The sequence below is a fragment of the Cydia amplana genome, chromosome 4, assembly GCF_948474715.1.
Source record: "Cydia amplana chromosome 4, ilCydAmpl1.1, whole genome shotgun sequence".
Classification (NCBI taxonomy): Eukaryota; Metazoa; Arthropoda; class Insecta; order Lepidoptera; family Tortricidae; genus Cydia; species Cydia amplana.
In genome coordinates, this window is record NC_086072.1 from 14,969,080 (window position 1) to 14,992,886 (window position 23,807).

Sequence of the window (23,807 nt, forward strand, 5' to 3'; positions counted from 1 at the left end):
TTAACTACGCATGCTGGCATATTTTATATTTTTCTTCGACATGTTTACTTCAATGACGTTTCGATTCGTCTGACGGCAAACTGGTGGATGTGGGCTGTCAATGTGTGTGTGTAACGCGTAAATACTATGAAACTGGTGGATGTTGGAATCAAAGTTGTGTTGTAAGCGAAACTCTGTCCGTAATATTCTAGGTCCATGGCTTCAATTATATTAGTGGGTACCTACCTACATCTTCATTTTCATTTACACAGTACACACATTTAAAGCCGAAACCCTCGGCGCTTATGATTTTCCATTGCATATAAATCTGAGTTTTTTAATAGAAATAGCGCACAATCTAAATTTTAAATTGTGGTTCTTATTTCGTAACCTAAACATAGGTACCTACATGAACTTTGGGTCATTAATTCGAAGAAAAATCATGACAGCGCGATTCAGGATTTTGACTAGGTCAGTGGCTGGCCGGCTCTTCAAGTCACTTAAAATATTACCACTTGGAGTTCCCAGACTGAAGAAAATAATATTTGCGGCTCTACTGAAAGTCTACTGCGGTTTTGCAGTTACATATTCTAGTTTGCATTTCGTAAACTAAACAAAAGTTGCATAAATTCGGGGTCATTGTCATTACAAAATCTTATAACGTGATTCAGGATTTTTACTACTCGCAATAGTGCCATCTAGCGTGAAATTCGGTAACTTGTCCTTGTTTTTTTTTTCGTCCACCTGGACAGGCTAAAGCTCTAAGCCATACTGCCTGTAACTTGTCCTTGAACAGCATAATGTAATCGTTCCGTTTGTACGTTGTTCTGGACCTATGTTTTGGACCATGTCGCGTCAACTGTCACGGTCTGTCAGTGTCACTCAATTCAACTGTCATATTCACATGTACTTAGTTTATGTTGTTTTTTGTTTTACAAACTGAAACTCTATAAATAAATAATCTAATTTTGTGCTACGCTACAGTGCTGTTCACTTAGAACATGGCTAACTTATTATTAAGTCCTTCGGAAAAAGTATTTATTCTTCACGGCGTACAAGTAAGTATTATTCCTAATTCCTAACCTAGTCCAAAACATTAATCAGAAGTTATCCTTTAACTAAATGTCGAATTATAAGGAGCGGCATTCACCTTAGCTTACTTTGCCCAGTACATTAGCAACTCTTTAGTTATTAGCTGTTTATGAAATTAAACGAGCGTCAATAATAATTTACTTAACATTTCAATTGCAGGATGATTACCGTTCAGATGGCCGATCAAACATAGATTACAGGCCTATGGAGTTAGAAACCGATGTAGTCAGCCATGCAAGCGGATCAGCCAGGCTTCGCTTAGCCAATACAGATATACTTGTTGGTGTAAAAACAGAAATTGATGTACCAAAACCTGACAAACCAGACTTGGGAAAGATAGAATTCTTTGTAGATTGGTGAGTTGTCTACATTAATATATAGAGGTACCTGCCTCAATGGGTGCAGGCATCAATTAAATATCATTGTGAGACTAAAAGTGCATAGATTTCTTTTGATTTTTCTATGGTGCGACGTGTTAAAGAGTTTGTAATAATGAACATATCTTCTGGGGTGGTTACATAAGGAAAACAATAAGGACTAGCAAACTATACTATAATTAGCATCAGATTCAAATTAGGTACCTTACTTATTACTCAAAAGTTAAGTACCTATTTTCAAAATGCCTACATTGTTTACCTTCTGTCGAGTAGGATTTTGGCAATTGACAGGGGGCATTATTTTTATATGTAGTGTATGAAAAATTATATTTTACTTGAAAATAATTCCAGCTCTGCAAATGCAACCCCAGAATTTGAAGGTCGGGGAGGAGAACAGCTTGCCAACAGCATAGCAAACCTCATGCAGCGGGCCTATCACTCCTCACAAGCATTTGATCTCAAGCAACTGTCCATCTTACAGGGAAAGCAGTGTTGGAAGCTGTACATTGATGTTTTGGTAAGAACTTGATTAACACATTCAGTGCCGAAAACGCGACTATTGGGTATTTTATGATTTCGCTCCCAGGCCAGAAGACCCAATAGTCGGGATCGTGATACTACAGCTTTATAAGACGAAATTGTTGTGGCTTGGCGCAGATGTATTGTATACCTGGGTGGCAATAAATGCGTTAAAGTTATGTTTTCAATAATATACAATTTTAAACCCTATACAGTTTGATTCAGCATAAAGCTTATTATAGATCTTTCTTGTTTCTACCATGTCATTCAACAATCTGTTTTTGCATTTCACTGGATCTGTATAACAGGAACACTCAGTACTTTTTAAGCAATGCAAATAGTAAGCAAGCATTGTACACATTCCACACAATTGTGTAGAAAATAATGCCCAATATTATTATGTGAAGGTGCATCCAGGAGCCCGTTTCTCAAAAGCTTGTAATAGAAGTGCAATTCCCTTTCTAACAAAAGCTGTCAAAAAGTGACATCCGCTTGTATTATAAGTCACAAACTTTTGAGAAACGGGCCCCGGGTCTGATTAATTTGAAGCTACCGCATTATTCAGACTTTTTTAGTACTTGAATAAACTATCCTTTATCTTTTTATCTTATCTTTATTCACCAATCAGTTGCAAATGAACCACTTCCACCTCATATGCATTTCAAAGTAAGATGTGCATAGCATGAGAGGTTTGGAAATGATAGCCAGCGCCAGATACACCTCTGAGTCTTCTGACAAACCATATGCCATTAACAATTCAATTCAATTCAATTATTTATTTATTTCAAATCCATACGATCCATAATTGTTAGTACAACAACAAACAAACAAACAAATCTTAAAATTAATTAAGGTTAGTGATAATTAAAATACAAAATAATAATAATAAATCCAATAATAAATCTACAAGTAAGTACAGACAATAAATATAACTATATAACTAGGCAACCTAAATGCACCACTTCTCAGCATCTGTGGCTGCCACATGCAGCCCATTCCAGTGCATGAGCAGTGGTGCATCTACCTTACCTGCCAACACAGCTCATAAATATTTGCATTTCCAGATACTTGAAAGTGGTGGCAACCTGTGTGATGCAGTCTCCCTCGCCGTCAAAGCGGCGTTGTTCAACACCAGGATTCCTCTCGTAAAGGCAGCACTGATGGACGGGGGAAATGTTGACTTGCAGCTGTCCGACGATCCCTATGATAGTAAACTTTTAGATGTTGGAAGTGCACCACTCTTGGTAAATATTCTTGTTACCTTTGTCGCATTAGGGTAGAAACACATCATAGGACTTTTATAAGGCCTGATTTCTCAATTGTTTTGAAAGGTCAGGTGACAGTCACTTTCTTGAAAACTGGTTAGTGGAATAATCCCTGCGAATAGGTTGCCAAAGCCAAAGAAAGGCCTTAGTTATAAGGAAAAGGGTTAATTAAATCCAACCTGATTTTCAGTTTAAGACTGTATTTTTAAAACCCAATGTGAAAACATCAGATTTCCACCAATAAATTATCTTGTCTATACTCACATGGCGTTGTTTGAATAGGTATCAACAACCAACTTAAAACATTAATGTCATGTCATTATTACAATTCACAGGTAACATTATGCAAAATCGGGGACAAGTGCGTCGTCGACCCATCAGCCGAAGAAGAAAGTTGCAGCGTCATCTCCCTCGTAGTTGGAGTCTCGGGTAACCCCCGACAGTACAGCAAGGAAGCCCTGGAGGCTCCCGAAGGCGGCAAGTGCACAACTATAGCCATGAACGGCCCGGGCAGCGTGGCGCCGAAGACGCTCAAGGATGCCATCAACCAGGGAATGTAAGTGCCAAATTTTGTATGGATACCTATTTGCTTCGTGGTTGGGGTCTGCTAACCATGAGGTACCACACCCTGGAAGAGACCCTAAAAGCACTTGAAAGGAGCAAGTGCATTTTGAACTAATGATAGCCGTATGAAAAGGAACCTTGCACCTAAGTGATGTCAGGATGCTAAATCTATGTATTATCCAGAAACGTAATTTGAAAAGAGTTAATGGAATTGTACTCAGGTCGTTAACCTTTTGGACGCCAATGACGGATATATCCGCACCGTAGGTTCAACGCCAAAGACCGATTAATCGGTCACAGACCCCAGAGCAACATCGACCTACGTGCATATACATAAGGGCGCGTGTACACGGTGCCGCCTCCGCGCCGCCGTCGCCGCACCTTCGCGCTATGTACACGAGACGCGTAAAACCCGCCGCCACGCCGCCGCCGCACCTTCGCGCTATGTACACGAGACACGTATAGCCCGCCGCCGCGGGTTTACGCGTCTCGTGTACATAGCGCGAAGGTGCGGCGGCGGCGGCTTTACGCGTCTCGTGTATAGGTGAACCAGGATCTATTGAGGGTGCGCCATGTTGCGGAATTTCACTGGAACTAATTTTTTCATACTACACTGAATTGTCACCCTATACATGAGAATAACAGCGCTCTCTTGACAATTATCATATATTACTGGTCAGGCTATACATAGCGCGAAGGTGCGGCGGCGGCGCGGAGGCGGCACCGTGTACATGCGCCCTAAAGTTCAACTTCAAGTCCGTGTGACAGCCAAGGACCGGAAAACCCCTCTTTACGCTTAATCCTATCCATTCGGTAACCCAATCAATTCGGTTACCGTATCATTCGGTAACCCTATCATACTGTTACCTGATTGTAACGGTAAGCTTATTGAAACGGTAACCTTAACCTTTAACCGAGTTAATCTCAAAACCCCATCGCGTTAGGGTTTTTGTTAGGGGTTTTTAACCGGTTTTTATTCAGTTATGGTAACCTTTATTATCGGTTGCTTATTGGTTTGCTACATTCGTATTTAGTGATGTGCCGTCAGTCAAATACCTACTAAAAGAAAAAGTTAATTTATTAATAGAACTAATAGTTTATTTTGTTATTTTTGTATTTTTTTTAATTTTGCTTATTTTAATGTTTTTGTTTATTTTAATGTTTTTGTTTATTTTACTTATTTTGTCTATTTTTTTATTTTGTTTATTTTACTTATTTCATTTATTTTATTTGTCATTAATTTTGTTAATTTTATTTATATAATTTATTTTGATTATTTTGATTATTTTTTTTATTTTGTTTATTTTTTTTTATTTTTTATTTTATGTATTTGATTTACTTTATTTACTTTATTTACTTTATTTACTTTATTTACTTTATTTACTTTATTTACTTTATTTACTTTATATTTACTTTATTTACTTTATTTACTTTATTTACTTTATTTACTTTATTTACTTTAGTTACTTTAGTTACTTAAGTTACTTTATTTACTTTATTTACTTTATTTACTTTATTTACTTTATTTACTTTATTTACTTTATTTACTTTATTTACTTTATTTACTTTATTTACATTATTTACTTTATTTACTTTATTTACTTTATTTACTTTATTTATTTTATTTATTTTATTGATTTTGTTTATTTTATATATTTTATTTATTTCGTTTATTTTATTTATCTTATTTATTTTATTAGGATAAAGTTCATTTATTTAACTTAAAAGGTAATAATAAAAAAACATTACAACTAACTATGAATGGTGCACAAAGCTGGAGCTGCTGCCGAAAACGCCGCTAAACTAAAACGGGTTAAATACTCAAATCTGGAGCCGACCTTCGATTTTGTACCAGTAGCCATAGAAACCAGCGGGCCTTGGTGTGCTGATGCTAAAAAATTCATAAGAAAGTTAGGTCAACGCCTACGAGAGAAAAGCGGCGACCCCAGGTCCGGCGCATTTTTAATCCAGCGTATCTCGCTAGCGGTACAAAGAGGGAACGCCAGCAGCGTACTAGGTACATTCAGCCGGGTACCTATGGCCTAAATGCATACAATACCATTAATTTTTATATTTACCTAAGTATATTAAATTTGTAAATTTCTGTACCTTCAAACTATGAATAGTATGAATTAAAAATTTAAAACCTAAACTAAAATTAAAATAAACCTACTTAAAAATTAAACTAATACTTATAATATTATATAAAAACTAAAATGCAATACTAATAAAATAGATGTAAATAATATAATTTATTTGTTTTTATTTATTTATTTCATTTATTTTATTTGTTTTATCTATTTTATTTGTTTTATTTATTTTAGAAACTTACAAAATTAAAAGTAGTAGTATGTAACTACAAAAGTTAAATTAATTCAGAATAACATTCTAATTGAATAAAACGTTATTTAGTATAATCCTACATCTGGAATAAATATTCCGTTTTGTCTTTTTCATTTAAAATAAAAGTGTCATGATTTATTCACTTTCTATTTATTCTAAAATAACGAGTGCAAGAATTATTCTTATTCAAATCGATTGGAATAAGAATGAAATTTCTGTTTTTATTCTTATTCTTATTCAAGTTATTTTTTGCCCAACTCTGCTCTAGATTACTCTCGTGTTGTTGAAGGTGACTATTGAACAAAATCTGGAAAATATCTTTCATGTATGAAGTCAATTATTTGCACTTCCTAGTACCTAATAACATGAAGATAATAAATATACCTACACAGGCGAAGCAACATGCGTATTTAAATCGAAACGCTGCGCTCCGCTGGCACGCGCTACAACGCAAGTGCACCGAATGTTTAAAGGTCGTGGTATTTTCTATTGTATTAGGATATTTAGGATTAAGCAGAATGCGGTGAGAGTCATAGTGACAACAATAAAGCCTTGTTATTGTACTACACTACAGTATTGTTATCAGTACTCTGCCGTGTCATGACTAATTGATGTAATTGTAGATACATGAGTTAGTGGTAACAAGGTTAAATGGCATTTATTTGGTCATATTATACGTCATATTATATGTAGTACAATGTATATAGATAGTAAAATGAATTTCACCCCTCTTTTCAATGGTCGGATTGATTTGAATTTTTTGAAGCCTTCGAAACGGTGATGATAATTTTATAATGAAGCTACATAGAAAGTAAACTGCGAAATTATAATTATGATGGTTCAATGTATATTTCTTTGCGTATTAAGTATGTATTTTGTTTATTATTCCTACCAGCCTTGAGGTCTTACGTATGCTATCTCTTTCACACCTACGGAAAGTGAATGAGATAGTAAATTACTGCAGGTAAGAAAAGAGTCCTACGCTTATCACTATAATTAAATAGATTTGCAGAAAGTTGCAGGCGTGTTTGCACTTGAGACCGTCATTTATTACTCATTGGCAATAACAATAGGATTAAGTCGTGGCGTGGTGAATTCTTTGTCAGCATTTGCTAAACACGTGCGGCAAGCGTTGTGTCAAACGATATACCTGTTAATTTCCGTCTAAATAATAAATGCAAATTTTAAATATCAGAAGAGCTTTTAAAAACACCATAAGTCTTGGTAGTAACTCGGATACTGAAACCACATACTATAGTTCGTTTTTTTTAGCATTAGAAATAAGGTAAACAATCTTGATGTCTCTTTTAATTGAAAAGCACATTTTAAAAATAAGTTACGGTAAATATGTAACAATTATGAATCTAATACGATCTTTTATAGTCTTCTGCTTTCATAAGTAATAGTTATGGTTTTTAAAAAGTCGCTTACCTTCTTTCAAGTTCTTTCTAATGCTAAAAAAAACGAATTATAAACATAATTCGAAAACAGAAAAAAATCATGAGTATTTTCCCCATTTGTTCCTGCCCAACGTGATCGCCGCGATACATGAGGCGGGGACATATGGGAATGATTTAAATGAAGCGCCTATTCCCATCTGTGCCCGGCGGGGAGAAATAGGAATACACCATATCAAGCCATTCCTTATCCTACCTTTAAAAACATCTTTTTTCAGGGTTCCGTACCCAAAGGGTATAAACGGGACCCTATTACTAAGACTCCTCTATCCGTCTGTCTGCCACCAGGCTGTATCTCATGAACCGTGATAGCTAGGCAGTTGAAATTTTCACAAATAATTAATTTATGTTGCTGCTATTACAACAAATACTAAAAACAGCATATAATAAATATCTAAGTGGGGCTCCCATACAACAAACGTGATTTATTTGCTGGTTTTTGCGTAATGGTGCGGAACCCTTCCTGCGCGAGTCAGACTCGCACTTGGCCGGTTTTTTATTTTTTACATTAATTTAGGCACAGCCATTGAAGAGTTTCGCTATCCACCATCCGTTCAGAGCAGCTGAATTGTACCTGATGATTTAGTTATCACATTAAAATAAATACGGGTATCGTCCAATACCAAGACTATGCGGCAGTAAATTAAATTTGTAAGATTTTATTGCATAAAATCAGGTATAAATTAGTCAAGAAACATAATAGTTTCTTGTCTAATTTACTTCCATCTATACGTAACGCCTATACGGCACCCATACTACATGTTTAATCCAGGAATATTATTTAGAATATAAAATCATGATTATATTTATTTGATTAAGAATGAGATTATTCTTATTCAATTTTTTCACATACGAATTATTTCCGATCAAAATTATTTGAATAATTTTGACGGGAATAAAATCAACATGATTTTATTCTTAGGAATTCTTATTTAAATAATGATTTTATTCTTGAATGCCCAACACTGCTTACTAAGTATGTATGTAATTATGTATCTATTTAATTTAATCAAAACTATTTCACCTACCAATGTTATAGATACCCAATGAATATGTATAATGAATTCTGCCCTAGTAGCACGGTCGCATTTTTATCGTTTATCACCATGCCTGTCACGTTCTAACAAGTATGTAAGTGCGAAAGTGACGGGCATAGTGATAGTCGATAAAAATGGAACCGTGCTGAGCCCCCTGGTATTAATGAAAGATTTGTAGTATTAAAATAAGTTTATAACTGCTATAGATATTTTCTGATCGCTGCATTAAGCGGTACAAGGTAAATTACGACTTAGCTCATACAACTCACCGCATCTGAAAACATTTTAAACTAAAGTCTATTTTTTATTCGGTAGACTAAAATGACATTTCGTAGTATGAACATCATGTGTCATTTCATTTCATACTATGAAATGTCATTTTAGTCTACCGAATAAAAAAATAGACTTTAATTGCTTATTATAAAATAAGCTCATAATAACTAGTACATATGTCATTTGTTAACAATGGTAAAATATCTACCACAATCCGCTAGCGCATGTATCTTTATCACAAAGTGTTTTTTTTTTAAATCACTTAAGATAAATTATACCTAACTAGGTACCAGTAAAATTACTAGTTAGGTGAAATTTTTTCTTTAAATCAGTCTTTAATCTGTAGGTACATATCAAGTGTGAACCCGAAAATAAAAATAATAATCTAAGTAGCATAAAATATATCTAAATAATAGCAGATATTACTAGGATAGGATGTTGTTTACTTGCGACCCCTTTTCTAAAAATTTCTAAACTAGAATTGACAAAAACAATAGGAACACACAGGTATAAAGATAAACAAAGGAATGGCCGCGCTGCGCCGCGGCTGTCGCTCTAAAAATAATACTGTAATTGCTCACTTGTTTTCAATTTTAGCTTAAGGACTCAAAGTGCAATATTGTTTGAATTGTCAATAAGCGAAGTTACCGGCAAAAAAACTTGTTTGTGCTGGAGGCTTCATAGACCGCCCATGCCAACCACGGTTATTCAATAATAAGTTGAATTTAAGTCTGCGTAAAGTTTACAATCGTTTGAACTGGTTCAAAACCTTATTATGAGGTAACAGCATAGACGGGGTTTTTATTTCGGTTACCGGTAACAGGGGTTAACTCGATCTGATACGGTTACCGAATCAAAGTGTTACCTTATCAGACGGTTACCGTTATGGTAGGGGTTTTTATAACCACTTCTAAAATAACCCTATGAAAAACCCCGGTTAAGGTAACCGGTTCCGGTCCTTGGTGACAGCTTTTGTGTTTGACACGGCGTGGAAAAGGTTAATTAAACACGAACCCCCATTGTTAGGAAACTTAATTCATTCTTTTGTTAGAAAATAATTACCAGATACAGATTAGATAAATAATGAAATAATGTTTTTCGACCAATTAAATTGCTGTGCAGTAAGCCGAATTTTATGAATTTCGTTCTCTTTTCATTTCAGAATTGCTGCCAAATGTCTAGATGAAGCTTTAGGTGACGCACTTCTACGAGAACGAAAGGAAACTATCGGCCTAAAAAAGCATTCCTATGGATTTCTCAAATAAAATCTTAACTTTAACAGGTTTTTTTTAATAAACTCAACTTTTTCCCGTATGCCTTTATTTAATTAAGTATACATTCAGATACATTTTCGTAATCTATAATTAACATTAACCCTTAACAATAACATCACACTTTAGATATCACATCCTTCCCTGTCTAGTGTAGGCCAAGCCAGTCTTTTCTTCCCTCACATTCAAATCTAGTTCATTAACACATTCACTGCTAGGAACCCACCTGGTGGGCGCTCGTGAACTTTGCTCAGATGCCGGACAACCCGCTTTTATACGCAGCTATAGACAACCGGTTTCTGGGGTAGTGCGCCGTTTTTTGTCTGGCAGTGAATGTGTTAACAGCAAGTTATTATAGTGCGTAGTTGCTATACCATTCCACACACAAGTGATTACATATCTTGGATATTTCCAGAACTATGAAGTCTATGAACATCAAAGAGAAAATGACTGAATTGAGGGAACATCAAAGCAATAAATTCAACACGTATAAGCATATTTTAACAGTAAAGAAATATAGAGTACCAAACTTATACTCTTGCGAATCAAAAGTAAATAAAAAAAGAATAATTCTAATAAATACAGTGTAATCGTTGAATAAACTTAGGCAAGTAGATAATCTACATTATAATAAATGTCTACCATTATTTTATAATATTCATTATGGAATTGTATTCAATTGAATAATTGCATGAATACAAGTCAAGTATAATCTATAATTAAAAACAGTCTTAAACTGGTAATTTCAAACATCAAGATTCCTGTGCAGTTAGTTAATTCCCAATTTAATAATGCTCTTAGAATATATCCACTTAAAAGTGATAATATCTCGTTATAATGACGATAAAGATATAGTTATGGATAATGTGTACTTTATTTAAAATAATGCGTGATTATTCCTAACAGATGGCGTTATTGTCGCGCCACTAACTTCCTTCAGGCACTTCCTTACTTATGAAATGGATTATTCAAATACTAATTTTGGTGTTATTGATGTAACACTACACTCTGTTCAGAGAGGTCACTGATGATGGTGTTGTGTTGTCGCTGCTGTCATTGTTTGTGCTAGTCACTCTTATGCCGGGGCCACACTAACGGGCCGTTGATAATCGCGATAATGGACACTTTTTATACGGCCACACTGGGATTATCGCGATAATGCTCTGGTTTCCTAGTATAGCGGTGCCGTCATATAGCGGCCGTCTCCATACAAATACTACGACATCCATATTTAGCCGTATTATTTAGTATGGAGACGGCCGCTATATGACGGCACCGCTATCCTAGGAAAACCGATCTTAATCAACGGCGTTTGCCGTTAGTCTGGCCCAGGCATTACGATCTTTCCATTGAGTGTGACAGTGAGACAGGAAGTGCCCATATCGCCGCTTTACTTCTGCTTAGGGTTGACAGGGGTGAGCAGGTCGAGCACGGCGGCGATATTGCCATCCTTGCTCTCGAGCAGCTGAGTGAGCCAGCCTCCGTCGTTGGTGAAGCCCATAGACAGCATCTGCTGAATGGCGGCCTCGATGTGCGGAGCTGGGGGATGGAGATACCATATTGAGTAAAAAAGCGGCCAAGTGCGAGTCGGACTCGCCCATGAAGGGTTCCGTATTTAGGCGATTTATGACGTATTAAAAAAAAACTACTTACTAGATCTCGTTCAAACCAATTTTCGGTGGAAGTTTACATGGTAATGTACATCATATATTTTTTTTAGTTTTATCATTCTGTTATTTTAGAAGTTACAGGGGGGGGGGGGGACACACATTTTACCACTTTGGAAGTGTCTCTCGCGCAAACTATTCAGTTTAGAAAAAAATGATATTAGAAACCTCAATATCATTTTTGAAGACCTATCCCCCAGATACCCCACACGTATGGGTTTGATGAAAAAAAAATTTATGAGTTTCAGTTCGAAGTATGGGGAACCCCAAAAATGTATTGTTTTTTTTCTATTTTTGTGTGAAAATCTTAATGCGGTTCACAGAATACATCTACTTACCAAGTTTCAACAGTATAGTTCTTATAGTTTCGGAGAAAAGTGGCTGTGACATACGGACGGACAGACAGACGGACAGACAGACAGACAGACATGACGAATCTATAAGGGTTCCGTTTTTTGCCATTTGGCTACGGAACCCTAAAAAGAAATATTTATTTGAGTTGACAATAAACTATGGGTATAACCACATTTAGTTGGGTCTGTGTCTGTATGTTATAAAATATTAACAAGTCATTATTCTACTCATGAGTGGCAGGGACTATGGTCCGTCGTAGTCGCAGATTAGCCAACGCGTTTAAAGCGGTGGCGTATGTGGCGTGTACAGCCACCTGTATAATATTTTACACAGCGAAAGTAGCTAAATATGTGATTCGCTCTTATTGCGCTATAAAGCCTATAAATAAGATCGTGTCAAATATTTATGCGGTCTTTTTTGTATAAAATATTATTGCAGTTGTACCGAGGATACACAAATGGTGATGGGAAGAATCAGTGTCATTTATTCTCGATTTCTAGCCTTGAACCAGCCCACAACCAGCAATCAGCCCAATATAGTGCTTAAGGAGCAGTTTCACCAGTCTCATCGTCTCCCATATACTTAATGAAGAAGGATATTTGGGGTGAAAAAACACTTTCAATCGATATTAGGAGGGGGTGAAGATAGCGTGAACAAATGACAAACATATAGGACTTACACAAACGACGGTATAAGGACCCTATTCAGCATGATGCAACGGCAAGCCGTGGAAATTGTTACTAGTTCTATGGAAGAATAAAATAAATAATAAATATTACGGGGCAATCTTACACCAAAGCTTAAACTATCAAGATTTTTGTAACTAATTGCAGTTATGTTGCGGTAGTGTGGTAGACGATACATAAATTATATAGGAAACTGAACCTCGATAACAAAATCAAATATATCATTAATTTATCGTGAAAGAACATCATGAATACTACTCGCCTCGTGATTATGTTATTAAATAGTATCGCCATAAATTTAAATAGTAGAAGTAGAACAAAGCGAATCTAGTACATTTATCTTATCCGTTGAGGGTTTTCAGACCGTTATTGCGATGGCTATCAGTGACACATCAAAATACTAGTGACTCATGAAGAGATAAAATTTAACATTATTGAACGTACAAAACAAATTCCGTTTTGTCTATGTATAAGTATTTCATTGTTTTCGGCATGGAAATGTTTTCGTAATCTTTGACACGAATTTTTAGACGTGTGCCAAGTTTCGTATATTAAGACTTTATAAAATAAATATTCTGGATATAGCAACGATTTGCTTTTTTGCAATTTGAAATGTAAGTGGTGACAAAAGGTGGCCAAGTGCGAGTCGGACTCGCGCACGAAGGGTTCCGTACCATTACGCAGGCAACAGAAATACATCATCTGTGAAAATTTCAACTGCGGTTTACGATATATGACGTATTAAAAAAACTACTTACTAGATCTCGTTCAAACGAATTTTCGGTGGAAGTTAGCATGGTAATGTATATCATATATTTTTTTTAGTTTTATCATTCTCTTATTTTAGAAGTTTCCGGGGGGGGGGACACATTTTACCACTTTGGAAGTGTCTCTCGCGCAAACTATTCAGTTTAGAAAAAAATGATATTAGAAACCTCAATATCATTTTTGAATACCTATCCATAGATACCCCACACGTATGGGTTTGAGGAAAAAAATTTTTTTTGAGTTTCAGTTCTAAGTATGGGGAACCCACAAAATTTATTGTTTTTTTTTTCTATTTTTGTGTAAAAATCTTAATGCGGTTCACAGAATACATCTACTTACCAAGTTTCAACAGTATAGTTCTTATATTTTCGGAAAAAAGTGGCTGTGACATACGGACGGACAGACAGACATGACGAATCCATAAGGGTTCCGTTTTTCGCCATTTGGCTACGGAACCCTAAAAAGTACAATTTATAGCTGGTCAACCAAATCTTGTCAGTAAAAAAAGGCGCGAAATTCAAATTTTCTATGGGACGATATCCCTTCGCGCCTACATTTTTCAAATTTGCCGCCTTTTTCTACTGTCAAGATCTGGTTGACCAAGTATAGTTAGAATGAGTTTGCGGTGTAATTATAAATTACAATTTACTTACAAGGGTGACGCTGCGGCTGCGGTTTGGGGGTTTGCGCGGGCGCGGCGGCGGCGGCGGCGGCGGCAGAGGCGGTAGCGGGGGCGGGAGCGGGTGCCGGGGCGGGGGCGCGCTGCGCAGGCGCAGCGGCAGCCTGGCTCTTAGGCAGCTCGGCTTCTTTAGTATTCAACACTAGATATTAAAATTGGGTCAATGTTTGCATTAACAAAGGGAGCGTTCAAGTATTACGTAACGCAATTTTTGGACATTTTTGACTCCCCCTCCCCCCCATGTAACGCGCCGTAACGTTTTTCTGTACTCCCCCCTCCCCCTAGTAAAACGTTACGTAACCACCAAGTGACCATTTTTTAACCTAAAGGCCACAATTATGTGGCGTAAAGTACCGGAAAGTCGCTAAAATACCTTTGTTATTGTTAATATTATTAAAAACAATGTTACGTAACGCGTAGTTCAAACCCCCCCTCCCTCCCCTGTAACGATCGTAACGTTTCACAAGACTCCCCCCTCCCCCCAAATTCGTTACGTAATACTTGAACGCTCCCAAATGAGACAAGACAATGAAACAACTTGTGGCTCGTGAAATGAGCCCGCGCCTTCCTTGCAAATCTTCCAATACGGGTAACTTGGCAGCTACCTACTCAAGTTACAAATTTTAAGGGAGGTATATACTTAGCAGTACGTTTTTCTGCATGCATCAACATATATTGATTTTAAACATTTACAGAAGTATTCTATTTGATAAGTCTAACAATTCTTTACTGAACTCATAATATAACAAAGGCTGAATGAGGATAATCAGTGAATGCACCAAATCAAAGCAATTACACATAGAAAGTAAAGAAAGACCACAATTACTGTAACATTAACAAAGCGACTAGACAAGTTGGTAGAGTAGAATCATGGAAAATAAAGAATAGAATATTTTATTGTATTCAAAATATGATTTAATTTGACCCTTGGACCACAATATTGATGATGTCATTAAAGACAGGGCGACATGCATACATGGATCAATTACCTGCGGTAGCCATATTGAGAGGCGGGTACAGATTACCACCGGAGATGTTGACGCGCTGCTGGAATTCTTCGGGAAGGTTGAACCCAATCGGGCCCTGTTCCGGAGCGGTTGGCTGTACATTCACATAAGCCAGGTCCACCAGATCTGCACCGAAATGTGGTGATTAGGAACAAAGATCATACTTCAATGTGATATTTCATATGAAGAGGAATTAATGTGATTAATAATTTTACATAATTGACTTGTTGCTTTCAGATTGCCTGCTTTGAACTATGTTCATTATAGCAAATAAATAATTGGGATAGATTTAAGTTTAGTTTAGAGATTGTTATTTTAGTCCCAATATAATATTTATTTGAATTTTCTATATAAGTCGCTGCTAAAATACTCCTATTGCCACACTCTAAATTTGTCCTACAAATATATAGGGTTTAAAAACGCATAACTGAGATATACATACCCTTGTCCTGATTGACCATCATCCAGTCATCAGCTTTGTCCAAAGACGGCTCCTTTTTCACGTCATTAGAAATCACAGACTCATTGGACCTGACGCTGGCTCTGTCAGAAGTGCTGGCTTTATCAGACTCGACACTTTCTGCGTCATCAGCGGTCTTCCTATCACCTTGACCTTCCTCTCGCACGTTCTGGTCACGAGGAGTCAGGTTAGCCAAGTGGGTTTGAAGAAGTGTCTGGAGAACGTTGAGGTCCAGTCCGAATGGGAGGTTGAACGGGGGAAGTTCAGGGTTTGGTGTTGTGGTGGTGGACGGTTTGAAGGGGCACTCTGTGGGCTTTGGTGTGGAGTTGTCTGCTGGCTTCGGTGTGGAGGTGTCTGTTGGCATGGGGTAAAAATAGAATATTTATATCTCATGTTTTGAGCTACATGGTTAACATATTAAATAGGATGCGTAACGCGTGACCTGACAACTTAGGCCTAACTAGTGAGGAGGATGCACATAATATTTGTAAGTAGGTTCCATGTAAAGTATAAACTTTACACAGAATTAATATTACACAGTGAGTCTTTGTGGTCGCAACGAACTTTCTCGCTTTGCGAATTGTCGTACCAATGATTTTATTTTCCTGTTACAATACACTAAAGCAGCGGTCGGCAACCTTTTAGCAGCCAAGGGCCACATAGTAGCTAACGAACTTGACGCGGGCCGCACTTTGTTAATATTTATGACTTTATCAGAAATTGTCGTTTGTCAATATTACATACAAAATAGCCAGGGAGGATCGCGGGCCGCAAGTGAGAGGTTCGCGGGCCGCATGCGGCTCGCGGGCCTCCGGTTGCCGACCGCTGCACTAAAGTATTATCGTAATTAGTGATTTATTGTATTACCACTAAATTTTAAATAGAAACTTGATATATATATATATTTGCAATACACACCTGGCTTGGCTTCAGCGGTTGGTCTGAACGGGCAGCCCATTGCCGGCTTGAAAGGGCACTGCGTCTGCGATGAGCTAGGCTGCGGCTCAGCCGTATTAGGCGGGGTCTGCTGTTCCATCTTCTGATCCTTGTTCAGGTTATCAAGGTCAATATCGCCGGCCAAGTTGGCGAACTCGTTCATGTAGGTGGCGAAGGTGTCGAGCCAGCTGGGGCGCGAGCGGCGGTCGCGGTGGTGGTCGCGGTGGTGGTCGCGGTGATGGTCGTGCTTCTTGTCGGCGCTGCGGTCACGGCGGTGGCGTTTGTGGGATTCTTCCTCGGCGTTGGTGGCGACGGATTTCAGGAAGTGGCGGGAGCGCTTGATCGCCGCTCGGATCATGGCACGCTGTTAGATTTTTTTAAAACATGTTCTATTTTTATTTCGACGTGAATAAATTTTTGTTTTTAATTATAATTGTATATTTAATTTTAAGTTTCATTTTAATATGGATTTCCATTTTATTTTTAATTGTAATTCTAATTTAATTTTGAAATGTAAATTGGCGTTTTGAATAAATGAGTATGTATGACAATTATGATCATAAACTTTTCGATAACGGTACGACACGTCAAGCTTACAGAGACAGTTTTCGTATTGGGATAATAGGGATTGAATAGAGCCAGACATTGTATCAGTAGCCTACCATAGCCCCTTAGATATAAAGACTATAATCCCATGTAACACTTATCTAACGTTTAGGTACTAACCGGCATGCTCGGAGCGGGCACGCGCACCATGCAATGCTCCGGATGGTTGCCCAAATCGAAGTTGGCGCACACGGTGCATTGGTAGCAGTACCCACCATGGTCCCATATATAATATAAGGATAACAACTACAACCCCATGAAATGGGTAGCTGTCCTAGTAACATTAAGGTACTAACCGGCATGCTCGGAGCGGGCACGCGGACCATGCAATGCTCCGGATGGTTGCCAGCTGCCTCGCAGCGCGAGCACAAATCGAAGTCGGCGCACACGGTGCATTTGTAGCGGTAGCCGGATACTGGGGTCTCGCAGTTGTCGCAAACCACGCCGATATGATGCGCGGAGGGGCCTGTGATGCCTGTTGAACAAATACATATGTAATCTTATGTACTTTTAGATTAATAAATAAAGAATTTGCTCATATTAGAGAGTGAGGTGGATAGGGTGGGAGGCAGAGGCAGGGGTAGCTTCTGTGCCAACCTGCCAACGCAACATCACTTTACAAGGAGTTGAAGGGTTTACATATACCAAAAGCCGTCACAGTCAAATAAGATTTCTTTGAAAAACATGTCACTTAAAATGATAAAAAAATCTTCATTAGACATCTGTTTTGAGGAGATGACACTGATGTCAAAAGGTCATGTTTGTGTCATATTTGTGATTGCATATAGGTAGTAAGTACGTAAACAGACGTAAGATATAATAATAAAAACGCAGATTTTAAAAGCCTCAGTAAGGCAATTACAAGATGTTAAGCAATCCTCTACTAGCTCAAGGTAAGGTATTCCAAGTCATTGGCCTGGCGCGTATCATTGAATATAAGATTTATATGCGATTGTATATAATTAGAGCACACAATACAGTGATGGTCATAATGTTGCAAGTGCATAATGCATAACTAACCGAAGATACTAACATAAATTACATTTAATAATTAATAAATGCTTTCAAAGCATTGTTGATAACAAGATCCCATATCAGTTCAAATTCAAAGTAGTCAAACAGCTTTGCCACTTATAAAACAAGAATAGGGACAGAAAAATAAATTAGCATATTAAAATCGGAATGACGTGGGCATACTCATAGTTTATGGATCAAATTCACCAAATCGTGTATTCATGTGTAACAGAACTTTCAAATCTGCAACATCACCTCTTGTATTTGACGCAATGGTATAGCAAATGGCGGTTTTGTGTTCAAGAAACTTGAATGAAATCGCACTTACTTCTTTTTCGTTTTTGTTGAGCAAGAGCAAATCATAAATCTAGTTGCTAGTTGCAGGATAAGTACTATCATCAATTCTGCTTTATCATTATGCTACATGAAGTACATGACTCAGTGCAACTTCAAAGTAACTGGTTGTGTCTTGTTGTATTTAACCCTTTTATCGCCACGCTTACGGTGCGTGTCGTGTCCGAAAGCTGTAGCCGCGCGCAGTTGACGTCTTAAGCCCCGTCTCCATATCGCGCGGCAAGCTATCGAACATTGGCTCGCGCGGCGAGCCAATGTTCGATGGTTTGCCGCGCGATATGGAGACGGGGCTTTAGACAGCCAAAAGGCTATGTATATCTTTAGGCAAGTTACCAAATGTAGAAGTTAAATGGATGTTCTGTTTTTGTAACATACCATATGAAACTACATGTACAAATGTGTACGCAGAGGTGCCGAGCTAACAGCTTTGCTGACTGTCCCTACCAAGTATCAAGTATACTTTTTATTTAAAAAAACCGGTCAAGTGCGAGTCGGACTCGCGTTCCAAGGGTTCCGTACATTACCCAATTTAAATAATGTATTTTTTTATGTGGAACGTGAATGAAATGTCTTTAAAAAACCCGTAGGGGTTGGATCAACACATGCATGACTGCACATTTCTAATAGGTTTTCCTGACATCTATAGACAGAACTATTTTGTTTTTCTTTTTCAAATTTTAGACCCAGTAGTTTCGGAGATAAAGGGGGGGAATGGTCGGACAGACAGACAGATCCACGAGTGATCCTATAAGGGTTTCGTTTTTTCCTTTTGAGGTACGGAAACCTAAAAACTAACAAATCTTAACCCTTTATAGGGTGCAATCACGGTGCAATCTATATTGTACACCCTTACATTGTATGTTTTTCTTATACAGGTAAGATTTAAAGCACTATGAAGTGACACTGAGGTTAAAATTGTAGAACTTGTAAAATCTGCTTTAAAAATTACTTACCGCAGGAGACCTCCGGAAATGCAATTGTGATGTCAACATCCTTGTCCTCCCCGTCTTGTATTTTAGGTTTCACGGTCAGCTTGTAAATGTGGCCTTGGAGAGAAGACAGCGCTATCATCATTTCATCATCTGATGAAATGGAAACTTCATCACCATCCTCATCTGAACAAAAGGAGAAACTAGATAAGAACAGAAGGATTCATAGACTCAATGTGTAATATGCTGACACATAAACATATCAAACACACATTAATTAATAAATGTTATTAACGGTTCTAACATGATGAAATTTCATTATTTAAAATTAATTAAAAAGTAATAGACATTATTTAGGCAAGTATGGTTGAACTGAAAAATATACCTACTGGCCAGATGGTTACAGGAAAAGTTAAAAGCAACAATAATGCTGTTTGTTTGGTTTAAGAAATTTCAACGTAATTATACCTTTTTTTTTTCGATAGTTTTCATATAGCATTATCAATCTTAATTAACTTTGATGATTTATATCATTATCAGTGCCAAGAAGCGCTGGTGGCCTAGCGGTAAGAGCGTGCGACTTGCAATCCGGAGGTCGCGGGTTCGAACCCCAGCTCGTACCAATGAGTTTTTCGGAACTTATGTACGAAAAATCATTTGATATTTACCAGTCGCTTTTCAGTGAAGGAAAACATCGTGAGGAAACCGGGCAAATCCCAATACGGGCCTAGTTTACCCTCTGGGTTGGAAGGTCAGATGGCAGTCGCTTTCGTAAAAACTAGTGCCCACGCCAATTACTGGGATTAATTGCCAAGCGGACCCCAGGCTCCCATGAGCCGTGGCAAAATGCCGGGACAACGCGAGGAAGATGATGATCAGTACCAAGAAAGCAGACAGTATTATATATACTTATACATATAGTATATTGACCCTTGTTAGATACAAAATGCTCACAAAGTTTTCTCTAGCCGAAATGGGCAAAGTAATCAAGTAACATTATTTTCTTTTAACCTGAAATGGGCAAAGTAATCTTGTAACATTGACTTTTGTGTGGTCCCAATTTTAAGTATATCATAATATGAAACAATGGTTATTTTTTATTACCTTTCCACATAACAGTGTAAGCCTTGCCCTTTAGTCCAGGGAAGACATCTTGCAGCTTGGCGTTCAAGTAGTGGAAACTGGTAACCACACTCTTCTCAATCCCGAAACGGCGCACCTCTGGGGGGCCATCTTGGGACCAGAAGGTAAACACCTTAAATTGTACTAGGTCTTCCATTGTCTGTGAAAATCATATTGATTTAAAAAAAGTTTTAAATTCAAGAAAAGTAAAATAATGAATACTTAGAACATTAATTCAGCAGATTAATTTGAATGTTGTTAAGTAAGAAAAACGATGTTTTACAAATACATCATTGTAAAAAGTTAAATCTTGTCAGTAATATTACTAATTACCATAAGTGATGCAACATTAAGAGAGAGAAAAGTCTATGATAACTCACTGCACAGAACTTTTGGAAATTAGTACTAATGTTAAGTACTCATTACTCTGCAGAGCAACTATTTTAAAATCCAAGTAAACAACTGGTACCACTTTCCTTTATGAGGCGCCATTTTGTTTGAAACAAATAAATGAACTACAAGTACAAGCTTACCATTAAATTTACCGACTTTTAAATGTTTTCAACAGAAAAAAGAAACGTACAAAGTCGTCGAAATATATTATGCGGACGCAACAGGTATTCCAGAAAACCAAAACTATTCAATTATCGACTTGTTCAAGATACTACGTTTACAAAATCAGTAAAAACAAACAAGAAACGTGAGTCCTCCAGCACGGCACAGAGTGAATGTTGTTGTCGTGCGGCGCGCCAGCTTAAATATACGGTGCAAAATATTATGATTCATCAAATACTCACATACATAGAATGTTGGAGAACGCAATACGAGAGATAATCAATAGTTGTGCAACTAAAATGTCAAAAGTCAAAACAAAAAGTCATGTTTATGTCGCTCCTTTACACAAAAGTTCTATGTTTACAATGTCGTTGATTTTTTATCACTAATTGGATCAAATAATTTACAACTATAAAATGTGAATATTACAGAAACCGATGACCTTGTTTTTGTCACGGCTTTCAATATCATATTAAATAAAATTCTATGAATAGCCATTAGTTTTAAAACAACTTTTCTCATTTATCGTTAACTGCACTCTGCGTGGATTGAAGATACAAAACTATTAGCCTTGCCCCGGAATCTAGCTGATTTAGAATTAAAAGTAATCGAATTTATGCCTCTGCAACGAGGCGGGAAATTTAAAAAAAAAAGCAAAAAGGAATCGTCGAATTCCTTTACAAACATGTAGTTGGTATATATGTAGTCTGTAAAGCCATTTCAGTCAGTAAAATTTGCGACAAATTTAAAAATGTAGTCGGTCATCGTCCCGTAGAAAAACAAAAACGCGCCTTTTTCTACTGATAAAGTTGTTTGACAGACTATATTTCTTACTTACACGTGCATGCATGAAACCCGTACGTATTGAGGCACTTGCACAGATTGTTTGCCGACTCCATTTTTAATTAAATAACGAGAATTTAGTGACGTAAAGAATTCTATAATATTTGGCCCCTATATACTGAACCCCTCAGGATGAAAAAATGGGATATGAGTGAAAGAAATTAAAAAACAACAATATTTTAAGTAGTTATTAATTATATTATAGTACAACAGCAATACATAAAGAAACTATATAGTAAATTATAGGAATATTATACTAATCTTGATGTTCCTTACTATTAACACTCTTATTAATAACAACTTTCTTTTGGGTTCCATACTTTTCTTGGTCAACAAACTTAGGAGGTCCTCCTATCTGTGTGGTTTCAGGAACACTTAGCTCTTCATTAAGTTTTTTGGCCAGGAAGTATATTTCAGCAAGAGCTATCACCAGAGCACACATTACTCCAAGGAGCAGACGGAATCCAAAATCGAGGTTACCAACCATCCATTCAACTCCTCTGAAGCCAAACAGGAATCCAGCAAATATTGAAATGATGAATTGGCCAATGGCGATCAGCTGCCTGTTCAACTGTTTCACTAAAACATAAAAAAAAGTTTAAATATCAGTCATATTTTTGTACTTGATTAATAAAATGTAAAACTGATTCATAGGCCTAGGTTTGATTGTGTTGTGAATTATTATTATTACTATTAGTAAGCTTTTTTCAATAGTTCCAGAATGTGTTGAAAGCTGATAATTCAAAATAACTAAGTATAGTCACTAGTGACACTAAAAAGTATTTACATGTAAAACACCTAAAGGCTGATCAGAAGACTTTCATATAACAATAAGATGTATGTTAAGATGTTATTACAAAGTATAAAATTCATTTGTTTGGAAAAGTTTTCATTGGCACAGGGTTAGATTTAATGTTAATCAGAAATTGGGAAAGCTTTATTCATAAAAAATTAGGTACTTACTTTGGAAAGCAATGGAATCATCAGGGAACCTGATCCTTACATTATCAACCCCTTTTGTCATTTTCCTGTAATCTCTAGCCTCTTGTTGAGCCCTCAGTTTCACACACCTCTGTTCCAATACAGGGTTCCTTTTAATGACACTGTTTTCGGGCATTTCAATGTGAACTCCTTCCATAAGCTCATGTAAATATGGGGTGTCTGTTTTAGTGCTTCTAACGGTGTTAAGATAAACATATAGCCAGTCTAGATCTGAAGTGTTTAGAAATGGACCATCTCTTTCTTTTTCATTATTCTGTGACAGTTTTTCAATTTCTGTTGGATCTGATTCTAATTTTCTCTTTTTGTCCTCACTACCATTTTCTTTGAGCACTTCTTTTGGTACATTATCAACATTCTTGTCATTTTCATCAATTACCTTCTTCTCAGGTACTTTAAGGTTTAATTTTTTAACCTCTACTTTAATTTTCTCTATTTTTGATATGTCAGAGTCGCACAATTGGTACGCTTGTTCTATGTTCTTCAGTTTTACTTTGTCCTTTCCTTTATTAGGTTGTGACTTGATAAATTTCAAAATGTTTTGAGGTATTTCATAATTGGTTTTAATTGTTTGGAGGAACTTGATAAGTTTTTCCGATGGGCAAATTTTTAGGGTAGGATCTGTGAGGGATGACTTTTGATCCATTGTAA

General features: G+C 36.9%; 4 protein-coding genes across 8 annotated transcripts in view; 1 reads left to right on the forward strand and 3 right to left on the reverse strand.

The window, feature by feature from the left end:
- The window catches only part of LOC134647282 (sodium-coupled monocarboxylate transporter 1-like), a 127,271-nt gene that overhangs the window by 24,644 nt on the left and 78,820 nt on the right, over positions 1 to 23,807 (reverse strand). The gene's annotated exons all lie outside the window — the stretch shown is intronic.
- On the forward strand, positions 907 to 10,183 carry LOC134647650 (exosome complex component RRP42). Its single transcript, XM_063502006.1, has 6 exons — positions 907 to 1,037; positions 1,231 to 1,427; positions 1,800 to 1,965; positions 3,032 to 3,211; positions 3,568 to 3,788; positions 10,069 to 10,183. Exons 1-6 carry the CDS (start codon positions 981 to 983, stop codon positions 10,169 to 10,171), a joined length of 924 nt encoding a protein of 307 aa, XP_063358076.1. The 5' UTR covers positions 907 to 980; the 3' UTR covers positions 10,172 to 10,183.
- LOC134647279 (protein ref(2)P-like) lies at positions 11,550 to 21,620 on the reverse strand. 5 transcript variants are annotated; one of them, XR_010096818.1, is made up of 10 exons: positions 21,557 to 21,617; positions 20,742 to 20,919; positions 19,662 to 19,823; positions 17,637 to 17,815; positions 16,717 to 17,098; positions 15,781 to 16,152; positions 15,321 to 15,464; positions 14,306 to 14,473; positions 12,878 to 12,944; positions 11,577 to 11,716 (listed from the first exon to the last, which is right to left on the reverse strand). XR_010096818.1 is itself a non-coding variant. In XM_063501560.1 (9 exons), exons 1-9 carry the CDS (start codon positions 21,560 to 21,562, stop codon positions 11,568 to 11,570), a joined length of 1,725 nt encoding a protein of 574 aa, XP_063357630.1. In that variant the 5' UTR covers positions 21,563 to 21,620; the 3' UTR covers positions 11,550 to 11,567. The 5 variants fall into 5 exon arrangements, 4 of the variants coding, with proteins under 4 accessions (XP_063357630.1, XP_063357628.1, XP_063357631.1 ...); XM_063501560.1 differs by lacking the exon at positions 12,878 to 12,944 and having other exon boundaries at positions 11,550 to 11,716; positions 14,306 to 14,458; positions 21,557 to 21,620; XM_063501558.1 differs by lacking the exon at positions 12,878 to 12,944 and having other exon boundaries at positions 11,550 to 11,716; positions 21,557 to 21,619.
- On the reverse strand, positions 22,333 to 23,802 carry LOC134647264 (uncharacterized). Its single transcript, XM_063501540.1, has 2 exons — positions 23,121 to 23,802; positions 22,333 to 22,736 (listed from the first exon to the last, which is right to left on the reverse strand). The coding sequence occupies exons 1-2, from the start codon at positions 23,800 to 23,802 to the stop codon at positions 22,414 to 22,416; spliced, it is 1,005 nt and encodes a 334-aa protein (XP_063357610.1). The 3' UTR covers positions 22,333 to 22,413.

What these genes read in the sequence shown, in the direction of transcription:
- LOC134647264 (XM_063501540.1), bottom strand. Translation starts at nt 23,802, where the DNA reads ATGGATCAAAAGTCATCCCTCACAGATCCTACCCTAAAAATTTGCCCA. An exon ending in TGATTCCATTGCTTTCCAAA is followed by an intron (nt 22,737 to 23,120) that starts GTAAGTACCTAA and finishes TTTATGTTTTAG; the next exon opens with TGAAACAGTTGAACAGGCAG.
- LOC134647279 (XM_063501558.1), bottom strand. An exon ending in TTACACTGTTATGTGGAAAG is followed by an intron (nt 19,824 to 20,741) that starts GTAATAAAAAAT and finishes CCTTTTGTTCAG; the next exon opens with ATGAGGATGGTGATGAAGTT. An exon ending in GCAGCCGCAGCGTCACCCTT is followed by an intron (nt 11,717 to 14,305) that starts GTAAGTAAATTG and finishes TCCATCCCCCAG; the next exon opens with CTCCGCACATCGAGGCCGCC.
- LOC134647650 (XM_063502006.1), top strand. Translation starts at nt 981, where the DNA reads ATGGCTAACTTATTATTAAGTCCTTCGGAAAAAGTATTTATTCTTCAC. An exon ending in TTATTCTTCACGGCGTACAA is followed by an intron (nt 1,038 to 1,230) that starts GTAAGTATTATT and finishes TTTCAATTGCAG; the next exon opens with GATGATTACCGTTCAGATGG. An exon ending in AGCTGTACATTGATGTTTTG is followed by an intron (nt 1,966 to 3,031) that starts GTAAGAACTTGA and finishes TTGCATTTCCAG; the next exon opens with ATACTTGAAAGTGGTGGCAA.